We start from the raw sequence: 13,644 nt of genomic DNA, 5'->3' as shown, positions 1-13,644 counted from the left end.
CTTCCCTTATTTTCCTTTTTTTTTTTTTTGTAAACCTCAGCAAAACCCAAAGATGCCGCGGAAGCTCTCATACCGCACTGAAGTCCAGCAGGTCGCTCAGCTCCTTGTCGGTCCCTATAGCGGCCATGCGCTGCTGCTGGGAATTCATCTTCGGCCACTTCTAGCAGGTCCTGAGGCAGAGGAAACGGACTCAGCGAGAGCCCACAGAGGCCAAAGTGTATCGGGATGGTGGAGGGGAGCGCAGGGGAAGGAGAGGAGGTCTGGGGGCGCCGGAGTGACTTCCAATGCCCTCCACTCGTTCCCACCGCGGCGCGGGCAGGGGGCGGGAGAGCCTAGCGCCCGCACAGCGTTGAAGAATCCACGCTTTCCTCCGCGCGGCCCGGGAGCGACGCGGCGGCTCCCGCAACTCGCCGCCTCTCCCGCAAGTTTCCGAGCCGGTCCCTGTCCCTTTTTCCGGCAACCCTACCCCACGCGGCCGCCGCGTCCTCTGCGCTCGGGTTCCGGCCTGGGCGGGGGTCTCGAGGGGCGGGGAGAAGGGCAATTCCGCGTCCAGCAAGCGGAGCGGCGACGAAGGGAGATACGAAGTGACTCACTCGCTCGGCAACAATAGAACTGACAAGTTGCAAGGAATGCGCCGCTCGCAGGCCCGCGTCTGCGGCCACCGCCGCCTGGGTGCCCCCGGCAGGCCTGGGGGCTCGGAAAGCAAACCCCACGCGTCCAAGGGGCGTTTTAAAAAAGAAAACAGAAACATCGACAACTAGTCTCGCTCCCGCCTGGGGTCCTCCGCCCCCGGCTCGGCCTCCTCCCACTTTTAGTGCACTGCCCGCGGCCAGCCGGCCCCGGACCTGCCGAACAATGAGCCTGGCTCCGCAGCCTAAGCCGCCGGCTCTCCCGCGCGCCTCGGAGCCCGGGCGCCGGCTCCAGTCGAGCGCGGAGCGGGGCGCGCAGGCCGAGCGCACCGCCCGCGGGCCTCGCTGTCCGCGACTCGCGCCTCCGCCCCCACTCCGCTCCCCAAGTTGGTGGGGACCCCGGGTTCCGCGCTGTACAAAGGGGCGCAGAGTTGGGGCGCGGGCCCGGGACGCTCCCGCTCCGGGGGGGGGCCACGAGGCGGCGCCCCCAGCCCCGCCACGCCGTTCCCCTCCCGCTCGCCAGCCCGCAATTACCTGCCGCCCCGTCTCCGCATCAACCACCCCGATTAAAGTTCACTTTGGCCGGTCGAGAGGGCTCGGGCTTCCCCCTTGCACCGCCCGGAGCCTCGGTTGACTTTGCCCCGCGCGGGCGCTCCGAACCGGGCGGGAGAGGCGGCTCTCGGGCCTGGCCGCCCCTTCCTCCCGGGGCGGGCTGGCGGTCCCCCCGAATAGAACTTGTGGGTCTCCTCAGGCGGACATTTTTTTCGCTGAGGCGGCCTCAGCACCGCGCTCGGCTCGGCTCCGGATCCCTCCGCGCCGGGAAGAGCTCCGGTTTAACCCTTTAGTCCCCAGCCCGCTGCCGCCGACTGCGCCGAGGAAGTGGGGCCCGCGGAGGGGGCGGGGCGGAGCTGGCGGGAACGGGGAGGGGCTGTAGCGCGGCCGCTGGACAAAGCCCGCGGCGGGGTGAGGCGGGCCGGAGTCGGGGCCGGCGGGGAGGGGCGGAAGACACACGCGTGCACCCGGTGAAGAAGGGCCGGGCTGTCCGCCGAGGGCGCCTCCTCAGAGCCACATGGGAGCGGGACGGCGGCACCGTGGCGCTTCCACCCGCTTGTTCCGTTCCTGCCTCGGACCTCGAAGAGGAGCCGCGGAGACGCAGCTGCGGGCGCATCTGGATCCGCTGTTCACGCCACCCAGCCTGGGGCCGCAGAGCATTGAAGGCTGCCGTATCCGACCTAGCGGCGCTGAACGCTGGACGCCGCGCTCGCCTGAGGCCAGGGGCCCCGCGCCGGAGAGGCTGTGCTGCACTCGGCACGGAAGATGCCCGCCAGAGAGGCCTGGCCGTCTTAGTCTGTTCTTGGGATAAGCGCGGTTGGTCAAATTCCTTGCTGAACCGAATGCAGGAAAAAAGACAAAACCACCTTTAAACCACACAAAGCCGCTTGGAATTGAGATTCTCAGATATTCCACGCATTCAAGCCCCGTCGTCTGCAATCACCTCCTCGCACCCTAATCCCATTCTCGGCCACCGAATTGCATAGCGGAACAAAGTCCCTGGAAATGGATCAAGCCAGTCCCTTCATTTTACAGGGACAGCTCAGAGAGTCAGTATCTGGAGCAAGTTCTGAACTTGGCCTGAATAAAAGAGCCCTAAATGGAGTAAAAAGAAGACAAAATAACTGAACCTCAATTCCTTTCATTTCTGGGATGGAAGTGAGGTTTTCTCTAATGGCAACCAGTGTTTTGACTCTGGGATTAGTGAGTGCAGTAAAGGCCCAGCCAGAAGAAACACTGAATAAAGAAGATACATCTAAAGTAATAAAATGAAAGAAGTAATCAGTGCCCGAGGGTAACACGGTGGCGAAAAGAAGCCCCTGGAGCCCTGACTTGGATGGAAACTGGGAGATAGATTCAGCTGCAAAATATGGGATTATTTTCTTACAGTCAGAACTGTCCAATGGGGGAACCTGATCATAGCATGAGGGTGGGGGCTTCTATGACCTTTTCAGTGGCTAAACCTGAATCCTGTGCGAGACCCTGCCTTAGCCTCCAAATACCTACTCCTTTACCTGGATGAACACCCCTATTTATAAAGTCTACTCCTTTCCCTGAATCCCTACTGGGCATGTAAACCCAATCTAAGCATATATGCATAAATCCATCCTTATAAATCAACATAATCCATTCCAAGCCACAGTTACTGGTTGGTCTATTTGCGTGACACAGTTTGAGCCAATGAGAGGAACAGTTTGCTGGGGGGGTGGGGGGAGTTGGAAAATCATTCTTTCATTTTCTGAGAGAGTTTGTTCTGAGAGAATTTCAGAGGCAATCCCACTTTCGGCATGTGCTGAAGAAAACAAGTACCTGAAGTGTGAGCAGTCATCTTCCAAACATAAGGATTAGCTGCCTTAAAATAAAGCAGACAGCAAGAAAGCAAAGGCAGAAAGAAATCCGATCTTTGTTATGTTTTTGAGCCTCTGAAACCAGGTCTACTTTCATTGATTGAACCAACAGAATTTGGGTGTTTTCTTTTATGTAATCTAATGTGTTCTAATTTAAGAAGGTGCAGTGGCCATTTTTTGTAGCAAAGACTCAAAGGTCAGATGGACAATTGGATTAGATAATTTTTAAGGCCCCGTTCCAATGTTAAGAGTCTATGACTCAGTGATAAAACTTGAAGAGATATCCCGGGGAAGAAGTCATGAGGGATTCATACTGTTTTTAAGAGGAAAGAGAGCTGGCCTACTAATTCATAGGAAGAAATAACTGTCTGCCCAGACCCTCATTCCTTTGGGAAACTGACTAGTGAAGATAGTCTATTATCTTATTATGGCCCATATTGTTTTACTTTATAATTTTCTCTCCTCATGAGACTGTAAACTCCTGGAGGGTTGAAACTATCATGCATCCAGCATGGTACCAAGTAACAGACACTCAAAAAATGGAGGCTGGAATTAAATCTATCAATTGTTTGATGTTAAAACATTTTTCATGCTGTAATGCAGTCTTTGCATGTATTATTTTTAGGGGAGAAATAGTACTCCCACCAGTGAATTTCCTATAATAGCCCTAAATTATATGGAAGACAAAAAGAATACCAAAAACTGGGCTTTTCTATCACTTATAATTCATTCCTGGAACGTTTTTTGCCCTTGCCAGTTAGAACTAGAAGAGCTCAGAGAGAAATTACTAAGTAAAATTCAGTGATAATAGTACTTTTCTTATAGCATGAGTTAATCAATACTGGTAATCAGTATTGAAAAATATTTTGTGAACATGTTTTACATGCAAGGCATGGTACTAAATTCTATCCTCAAGGAGATTATAAACCTGAGAGATTTTAGTTCCCTGTTCATTCACTGTAATCTGCCACCAGGCAGGCACAGAAATTCTATCAGCCTGGTTTCAGTCTCTACTTTCTAAGGGACCACCTACCCCACCCCCAGCTCCATACCCAAGTGCACACACACAGTTTTATCAGGGAGATTTGCATTACCCAGAGAAGCTTTTGATTATGAAGTGACCGTGATACAGGGATTCTTAGGATCCTTTGAGAAGTTGCTAAATCGAAAGGAAAAGCTGTCAAAGCAATGTGCTTAGCTTCCTTGGGAAATTGATTATTGATTTTAGCCCTTTGTTTAGCAGGGAAATATTCTAGAAAGCTCAGAGGAGTTGTGCACATGTGAGGCAGAGAGAGACGGAGAACTGTTAAACCAGTCAGTGGTAAGTGGCTGTAATAAATTGCTATCTGGATGGAGTGACTGACTTCCTAACATCATCAATTTAGCACCAAAGTTTATGATTAATGGACTTCTTGGTGGCTCTCTGCTCCATAGGAGAGTAGCTGGACATCAGTGTTTTCTTTTCCACAGCTGTCGCTTTGTGCTAACAATTAGTTTAATAGAAAAGCAATACCTTCAGTTCATGGTAGCCTCCCACCTCCACCCCACCCCCACCCCATCACCAGTGAACTAAAAGCCAACATCTTCCCTCTTAAACCAGATTCTACCATCACCAACAGTCTACTCCCCATTCTCTTCCATCAGCCAGCAAGAATCTCCCACTTCTGTGTGATTTCCTGGTAGAGAATTTGCCATTTCTCCCTGAATGTAGCAGAGATGAAAAAGAGTGTTCTGCTCCTTGCTCCTTGCCAGTGGCCATTTTTACACATTACTTAAACCATTTAGATGGTTTATACAAATGCTTTCAAATTTGAGGAGATAGCTCCTAATGGTCTAATCTCAATGCATTTCCCCCCTTTAAAGTGCTATCTTTCATATTTTATAAAACCATATATTTACGCCGTAATCAAGCCAAATTCGAAAGCCAGGAAAGGAAAAAAAGAACTGTCAAACAATTAAAAAATCAAGTCTTAATCCAGAGAGCCATAGCTACTGATTTTTTAAAACTCAGCATATTTGATCAAGTGAAATGAATAATCTCTCTTTTCTTTATTTCTGTGTGTATCTTGGCACAATGACTAGTACATAGTGGATGCTCAAAAAATATTTGTTGAAGAATGGATATTCTTCATTTCTAAGTAGAGATAGCAGATTGAACACATGCTCTGATTTTGCTCCTTCCCCAAAATATACTAGGACACAAGTAAAGGGCTCTTTTAAATCAATTTTTTTTTTTTAATACATGGGCAGGTACCTGGAATCGAACCCGAGTCCTCTGGCATCACAGGCAAGCATTCCTGCCTGCTGAGCCACCGTGGCACGCACAAAGGGCTCTTTTAAAGGTTTTTTGTTGTTGTTGTTGTTTGTTGTTGTTGTTGTTATCTAAAACTTCAATCATAAAAAAGGCATGCACAATAGCATTAAGAATGTCCATGCATTTAATCACTCATCATTAATAATTATTGACTCTTCATTTATCCCCCCACCCCTTTCCCATCCCCTTATTAAGTTAAAGTAAATCCAATCCATCTTATATTTCATGAGATATGTTTTAAGTATTTAAAGCATGGGGAAATAAGAGAGAAGACAATAGGAACAAAATCTGAGAAACAAGAGAGGAGACAGAAACAAAATTTTTATCTACATAAAAAATAAGAAAACTGAATCCTAAAACAGCAACGGGGGAAGCCAATAGTTAAACCCATACACATTGCAGCATCTCCAAAAGTCTAAAAAATAGCTAGCTCCAGGTTTCAGAATTGAAGTTGAACAAAGGAGGAACTACTGCAAGGAGAATTGGTCACAAGTCTATTTAAAAAGCAGGGAGACTCCCAGATTCCCTTCCCAACTCCAAGCAGTCTTTCTGACTTCAGGGTACAGAGATACAGCCAATTGGGCTCCAGAGAAAACACACTGTGGTAACACCCAAAAATTCACACACAGTTGTTACCCCCAGTTTCCCTTACTATCTCTTTTGCAAATACTAGTGTCCTCTAAACTTTTGGCAATCCTCTTATTAATTGTTGTGTTCTCTTTGGAATGTAGTCAAATCAATACACATATTTCCTGTACTCTGATTTCAGTTATTCACAACAAGGGGAGCATCCCAAACAGTAAATGCTTTTGGAATATATGTTTAGCAAGTATTTGAAGAAGCATGTGCCTAGAAACTAAACCAACTAATAGAACTGTCTTGAAAGAACTAACAAACATCAGCTAGCTCTTCACTTTGCTCCACCCATTTAACTTGTTTTTGTTTAGAACAAAAAGTTTGGAAACTGAAATTGAGTACCAACAGGGACCAAAGGCATCCCACTAGAATGTAAGGGCCATGGTGGCAGGAATTCTTTTGTATTTTTTTCACTAATGGATTCCAAGCACCTAGAAGACAATTCCTGACACATACTATGTGCTTAATAAATATTCATTGAATTTATGAAACACTGAAAGCATAAGTAAATGAAACAATGCAAATAGCAGTCTTCAAAATAGCAGCTGAATTTCCAAGTACTCAGGTTTCAGAAAAAATGAAAACTAAATTTGCATTCACATTTTCCTACTAACCACCATTACAATCAAACCTGCAAAAGAATGGTAGTGCTCATCATCTTTTATTATTATTATTAGAGCAGTTCTAGGCTTACTGAAAAATGATGCAGAAAGTGCAAAGTTGTCCATGACCTTTTTTTTTTTTTGAGGGGTGGGTGGCATGCATGGGACGGGAATTGAAACTGTTCTCACACCTGGCAGGCAAGCATCCAACCACTGAACCACATGTGCACCCCAGCCATCATCTTTTAAATATCTTTTTCTGTAATGAAGGACATTACCGTAATATGACTCTTTCCTCCCTAACATGTATGTCAGAGCCAAAATTTCCAAGCCCTTTTGCAGCCAGGACACAGACTTTTAACTTACACAACTGCTAGAGACTGGTTCAGAAGTAAGCAACACAAGAAAATAGACTACCTGCGAAGCAAACAGATACACGTCACTTAGAATGGTCCCATACCAGTAGCATCAGCATCACCTGGGAACTACTCAGAAATGCAAACTCTTGGTCTTCATCGAAGACCTACTCTGGAAATGGCACTTGTGCTGGTTTGAAAGGATGTATGTTCCCTAGAAAAGCTATGTTTTAATCCTAATCCCATTTTGTAAAGGCAGCCATTTTTTCTAATCCCTGTTCAGCATTGTATGTTTGAAACTGTAATTAGATCATCTCCCTGGAGATGTGATATAATCGAGAGTGGTTGTTAAACTGGATTAGGTGACGACATGTCTCCACCCATTCGGGTGGGTCTTGACTGGTTTACTGGAGTTCTATAAAAGAGGAAACATTTTGGAGAATAAGAGATTCAGAGAGAGCAAAGCAGAATGACATAGTCATGTGAAGCAGAGTCCACCTTTGGAGATGAAGAAGGAAAATGCCTCCCAGGGAGCTTCATGAAACAGGAAGCTAGCAGATGATGCCATGTTTACCATGTACCCTTCTAGGTGAGAGAGGAACCCTGACCATGTTCACCATGTGCCCTTCCACTTGAGAGAGAAACCCTGAACTTCATCGGCCTTCTTGAACCGAGGTATCTTTCCCTGGATGCCTTAGATTGGACATTTTTTATAGACTTGTTTTAAATGGGACATTTTCTCAGCCTTAGAACTGTAAACTAGAACTTATTAAATTCCCCTTTTTAAAAGTCATTCCGTTTCTGGTATATTGCATTCCAGCAGCTAGCAGACTAGACCAGCGCTCCAACCCAGAAACCCTGGAGGTGGGGCTATCAATCTATGTTTTAATAACCCCTCCCTGTGATTCTGATGCATGCTAAAGTTTGAGAAACAGTGCCTTGGAGTGGTGACTCACAGTGCCTTAGAGTAGTGACACTATAAGTCTTTATTGCTCCAGGATAATAAAGATGAACATGAATTGGGTTGCCAGAATTAACCTTGAAGAGATAAAGACTATTGGAGAAATGAATTGAACAAGATAGATCAATGCTGAAAGGGATAAAAATGCATATAAAATAACCATTTTTAGTTATTAAAAACATAAAGTTATTGCTGGTGAAAAGTTCAGGTTTAGCCCTCACTACATGTCAGATCTTATAAATCTTCTCTTATGTCACTGACATCTTAGATAAATTCAGTCTATTGTCAATTTGTTGTTTATTTTAGCATTCAGAAAAAATCAGGAGAATACATGGTCATTATTCTCAGATTCTTAGATACATATGCCTTATATCCCCCAACTAAGAACTCTTCAGGGGTAAATGCTATCTTTTCCTTTTCTTATTAATAACTATACCTTCCCTCTATCCCCATTAATCCCTCAGTCAATGTTTGTTCATTAAATGAGGAATTGCATTTTCAGTAGAATTTACCTTGCTTCTGAAGTTCGTTTTTTGACTTGGAGTGAATGAGTTAAATTGCAATTAATTATTCACACTTTTATTTGAAAGGAGTTAGGGAATGAATGTCCCCATATACTGCAGAAAAATGCTATTTGGGGGCTGGTGGTGGTTTGAAGTTGCTATGCACCCCAGGAGAGGCCATGTTCTTTTTAGCAGTTCCTGTGGGTACAGACCTATTGCAGGTGGAACCTTCGGTTAGGTTAATTAAATTAAATTGAAATGTGATCCATCCCATTCAAGGTGGGTCTTAATCCTTTTTCTGGATTAATCTTAGTCCTTTATGAGAGGATGAAAGACAGAAAAAGCCCAAAATCTCACAGAGAAAAAGCCCTGGAGAAGCCAAGAGAGGACCCACAGAAGCTTGGAGAGGAAACCACTGGAACCAGAAGCTGAAAGCAAAGAAACTCAGGAGTGACAGACCAGCAGATGTGGCCACCTGCCTTCCCATGGGACAGAGATATCCCGGATGCCAGCAGCCTGTCTTCAGAGTCCAGGCGTCATCCAGTTGATGCCTTGAGTTGGACATTTTCATGGCCTAAGAATGGTAAAATTATAAATTAGTAAATCCCCATTGTAAAAGCCAACTCATTTCTGGTGTGTTGCGTTCCGGCAGCTTTAGCAAAGCGAAACAGGGACCATCTGTTGAACTTCGAATTTCATTGTACCAACATTTTTATGCAATTACACATAGATTTTGATGATTGTCACATGCCTCTCTAAATCCAAACTATCTTACTATAATTTATCCTGTTTCATTAGCATTATAAACCCACATGATTTGTTTGTTTGTTTCTACTCTTTAAATAACAATATCACCTATAATCAGTAGCATGGTAAAAGGATGTCATTGACTATTTTAAACATCTTTAACATTCAGTGTATCAACTTCCTCTGGAATTGGAAATGAATCCTGAGGAAAATACTAGATCAGGATCTATCTATTATTTCCCAAGGCTTTGTTTACTCTCTTCCACTCTATTTCTAACAGTTTGATGGTGTTTCATGTTGATTTTACTTATTTTCTTTAAGTATGATTGACAGGATTAAAATTGGTAAAGAGATATATTTTCTTTCTCTCTAAATCTCTCAGAATGCACATAGTCTTTAGATATGTCTTGAGGTAGAATTAAAGAAAATGAAAATGAAAGCATTAATAATCATCGAGGCTATACTCTCATTTCCTCTAGTAACACTTTTATTTGAACAGGCTACTCAACATTTTATTTCTCTTTTAGCCAAATAATACAGTTTTCCTAGAAATGTAGCTTCATTGCATTCATTTGTTGAATCAATAATGTTCTGATTCATTCCTCTTATGAACTCTGTAAGAACAGAAACACTAATCTATAAAAAGAAACTCTGACTTGGCTCTCCCAAAGTACTCCTGTATTGACTTGTATGACTGTCAGTCACACTTGAATGGAGCTCGCAATGCTAATGAGATAAAAATCGTAAGTTTATCCCCAAAGGATCAGTTAACTTCTCCGAGAGAAGTGGGGGCTCTGAACCACAGGTCAGTCTTCTAGTCCCGACCATCTCAGAGGTATTGGTCCCAGAAGGACAGAGCACAAGACTGCAGCTGACCCATCAATAACATCATCTTCTTCTTTTTTGCCCCATATGTAGACTTGAACTGATTTAGAGACAGATATGCCCGGAGAGCTTAAAGAAAAGGACTATTGGAAACAGAATGATTAGCATGAACTAATGGGAAAAAGGCGAGGGGTAGGGGAAGATCTGTGCTCAAGTGGGAACTAGTCCTCTGCATGTCAAAGACGCCATGAAGTGTTCTTAAAACCTGACTGTTTCACTCGATAAGTCTAAATGAATCTATGGTTCCCTTTATTCTGTTTATCAAATAAAAGCAAAGATTTAGACTCAGTAGACAATACAAAAGACTTACATTTTAAGACAAAGTCTATAATAGAAAATCCATGAAAGAAATTAAAAAGAGCTAATATACATCTATATCTATCAAGGATATGCAAGTTAAAATAAGATCCCATGTAAGAACTGTCAAATTATCATGGATTTTTTTTCAAGCATTATGCTCAATGCTGGTGAACATGCTGTGATAGGTACTCACAGAGACTGCTGGAAGGAATGCAGATTAGTAAAAACCAGTCCAGAAAGCAACTTAGATATGTATATATCAAGAACCTTCTACATGCTCATACTCCTGACCTAATGATTTCATTTACAGGAATTTTCCAGTCACAGGAAAATAGAGGGAAAGGTTTTATGTGTAAAGAAAAATATCTTATTCAAAAGATTAAAAAAATAGATCTCTAGTGACAGGGGAATTGATGATAAATTATGGTAAATCCAGAGGATTTTAAAATCCCATAGTCTTTAAAAATGAAATCTAAGAAGTTTTTCTTAAAATGGGTAAAGGCTTCCATTACAATATTATAGCAAAAAAAAAAGTAGGTTACAAAGCATATATGCCTGAGCTCCTCTTATGAACATTTGACAGTCAAATTCAGCTTCTCTGATACATTGGCACTCTCTGGGATACCCAAGACACTCATCCTTTGTTTTCGCCCACTCCTAGTTTCCTCTGCCAGACCTTCTCTAGCTCTTGATTTAGTGCTTAGTCCCTTGACATAGTGCTAATCAACCTAATAGGCATGTAAAATTAAGGTTATATTTATTATATCTAGTTTTAAAAAAAAATCTTGCCCTAAATTATGTATAATTGTGTTTATGCTCAGTAAATTAAATATTCTCTTAGACTCTAATAATATTTATAAGCTGATGAACTTTTACTTTAAAATTGGAAAATACAAAAAGGTAAAAAGCCAAATAAAATGCATAGAGTTTTACCTCTGAAAGATAACAGCTTTCAGTAGTTTAGAGAATTTTCTTCTTTTCTTCACTATGTGTCAAGATTAATTTAAGTGATAGGAAATAATTGGGTTTTATGCCTCTTGTGGGGATCTAGAGGCCAGATTCCCCTCCATATTTAGGGCAGGTCATTGCCCAAAGCCACCTACATGACTCGGACAGACATTAAAAGTCATCAGACCTCCTCAGGGGGGAAAGAATGTACACGTGGTATCATAAACAAGGCACTGAAACTCCCGTCCCCTGATTACTGCTGATTACAAACCTTGGAACCCCTGTGTCAGGAGACCCTGCTGAAACTCTGTTGTCATGCCCTGTGAAATTTCTTGTCCTGAACCCTTATAAGCCACCCTCTGACATTCCCTGCCCTTTGCAGAGTATTAACTTCCATTTTCCGACTAGCTGCCTTCAGAAAGAATCTTCTCCTGTTTGTAAGTCCCAATAAAATTCATGTCTAATTCCGTGCCTGACACGTCCTTTGGTTTTAAGGCAGCCCCAACCCAAGCCCTCCAAAAGCTGGGTTGGAAGTCTTCAAATATATTTTCCCTGGATGAAAATATAAAAAAAGAATAAAAAAGGAATGTTTATTTCATTTCTAATCCCACCCAACAGAGATAACCACTGAGAATTTTTGGTATTTTTGCATTCCCTTTTACTCTACACATTGGTATGTATGTGTGTATTAAAATTGATGTATGTGTGTATAAAAATTCAATAATTATTCAAGCACCCCAACGCTACATTCATTTGAAGCAAATCTCAAATCACTTCACCTGCAAATATTTCAGTATCTGTCTGTAAGCGATACCAACACTTCTAAAAAAATATGACAATACCATCATCGCACCTACAGTTTTTATAGAACTTTTAAAATATCATCATATATGTTTAAATTTCCTCCAATTGTCCCATGAATGTGTTTTATCACACTTGTATTTTTTCAAATTGGGATCCAAATGAGGTCCACACATTTTATTGCTTGAGATGCACTTCTTAGTCCATGTTTCCCCTCCTTGTCTTTTAGTTTACTTGTTGAAGCAAAACTACATTGTTTGTCTTGCAGGATATTCTGTAGTCTGGATCTCCTAACTGTTTACATCCATGAGATCATTTAATATGTTCCTTTATCCCTTATATTCTCTGTAGATTCTTATTTAGATCTATCCTCAAATTCTAGTTTAATTTTTGACCATAATATTTCATAAGTGATGTTGTGTACATGCATCAGGAGGCAAATAATGTCTGCTGCTCTTTTGTGAAGTTAGAGTCATTGACCTAGGTTCATTACTTCCTTAGGATTTACAGTGTTTTTATGATATTCTATTTTTCCCCATCAGTGATGAGCTAGAACTACTTATAAAGAAAAGCTTTTCCTCAACAACCATTAGGTTACCCTGAAGTAAAATTTATATATGAGAAGTGGAGTAGATACTTGATTCATCCTCTTTATTTACCAGTTTTCAAAATAATGACTTGGTTCCCTAAAATTTTCCAAAAGTTCCACTAGGATTTATTGTTCTAGAGTATCAGTCTGAGCCAATAGAGTGAAATATACTTTTATTATACTAATTCATGCTTACATTTTCTCCTTTGACCAGTGGAAGCATCTTCAAATTGGTTTCCGAGTCCTTTTTGATATGACGCAGTAGTCTTTGATACTTACACTTTGGTAGGACAAGACATTACAGGATCATCTTGTAATTTCTTGCTCCAGTCCTGGAACCAACCATTTATATAAGGAGCCCTAGAAAAGATTATTTTATTGGCTCCATTTTATGGATATAGCATTATTTAACCAGTCCACTATTTGGGGGGAACAGATTCTAATGAGTGTCTATCCTAAATTAAATACTAGGCTATTTTATAGAAATAGCATGTATAAGTCTCTGATGGTATGCTTATAAATGTTTTCTCTATTATTTAATGTTTAAAGAATGCCTAGTCAATTGACACATTTATGGCCAGGCCCATGAACCAGGATACTATCTTTCAGTATTGCAGCTATCTGCCTCTAGGGTGAGGCTCGCAAACAATGAATCAAAAGGTGGCAGCAAACATGAGAGAAAACCTTTGGTTGGCGGGAGAAGAGAAGTATGTATGTTTTGTCCCTAACACTCATCAGCCCCTAAGGATATTCTGATTATTGGAACTGTAAACTCTCTCACAGTCCTTGGACATTTCAACACCAACCAAAAACATAATACAAGACTTGGTGGGAATATGATATCTGGGAGGTTTTTGTTGGTAAACTTCATAGGAGGCAGTTCACTGATAACAACACAGAAGAATTTACCTGGAAAACAGCTCCCTTATTCCTAAGAATTATAAAAGGAAAGGCATTCCCTCCCAATCACCTAA

General features: G+C 42.5%; 1 protein-coding gene across 2 annotated transcripts in view; it reads right to left on the bottom strand.

Moving 5' to 3' along the window:
- TCF12 (transcription factor 12) overlaps positions 1-1,490 on the bottom strand; it is a 450,527-nt gene extending 449,037 nt beyond the window's left edge. Inside the window, exons 1-2 of one of the 2 annotated variants that reach the window (XM_077128013.1) lie at positions 1,164-1,490; positions 74-170 (exon numbers count right to left, since the gene is read on the bottom strand). In XM_077128013.1, the coding sequence (XP_076984128.1) occupies positions 74-148 (75 nt within the window). In that variant the 5' untranslated portion in view covers positions 149-170; positions 1,164-1,490. The remainder of the gene's footprint in view (positions 1-73; positions 171-1,163) is intronic. The other variant, XM_077128014.1, reaches the window with a different exon arrangement.
- Positions 1,491-13,644: the final 12,154 nt, after the last annotated feature.

This window comes from Tamandua tetradactyla, chromosome 14 (assembly GCF_023851605.1).
Source record: "Tamandua tetradactyla isolate mTamTet1 chromosome 14, mTamTet1.pri, whole genome shotgun sequence".
NCBI classification, from domain to species: domain Eukaryota; kingdom Metazoa; phylum Chordata; class Mammalia; order Pilosa; family Myrmecophagidae; genus Tamandua; species Tamandua tetradactyla.
Note: the sequence above shows the minus strand (reverse complement) of the source record. Positions and strands in the feature narration are given on the sequence as shown.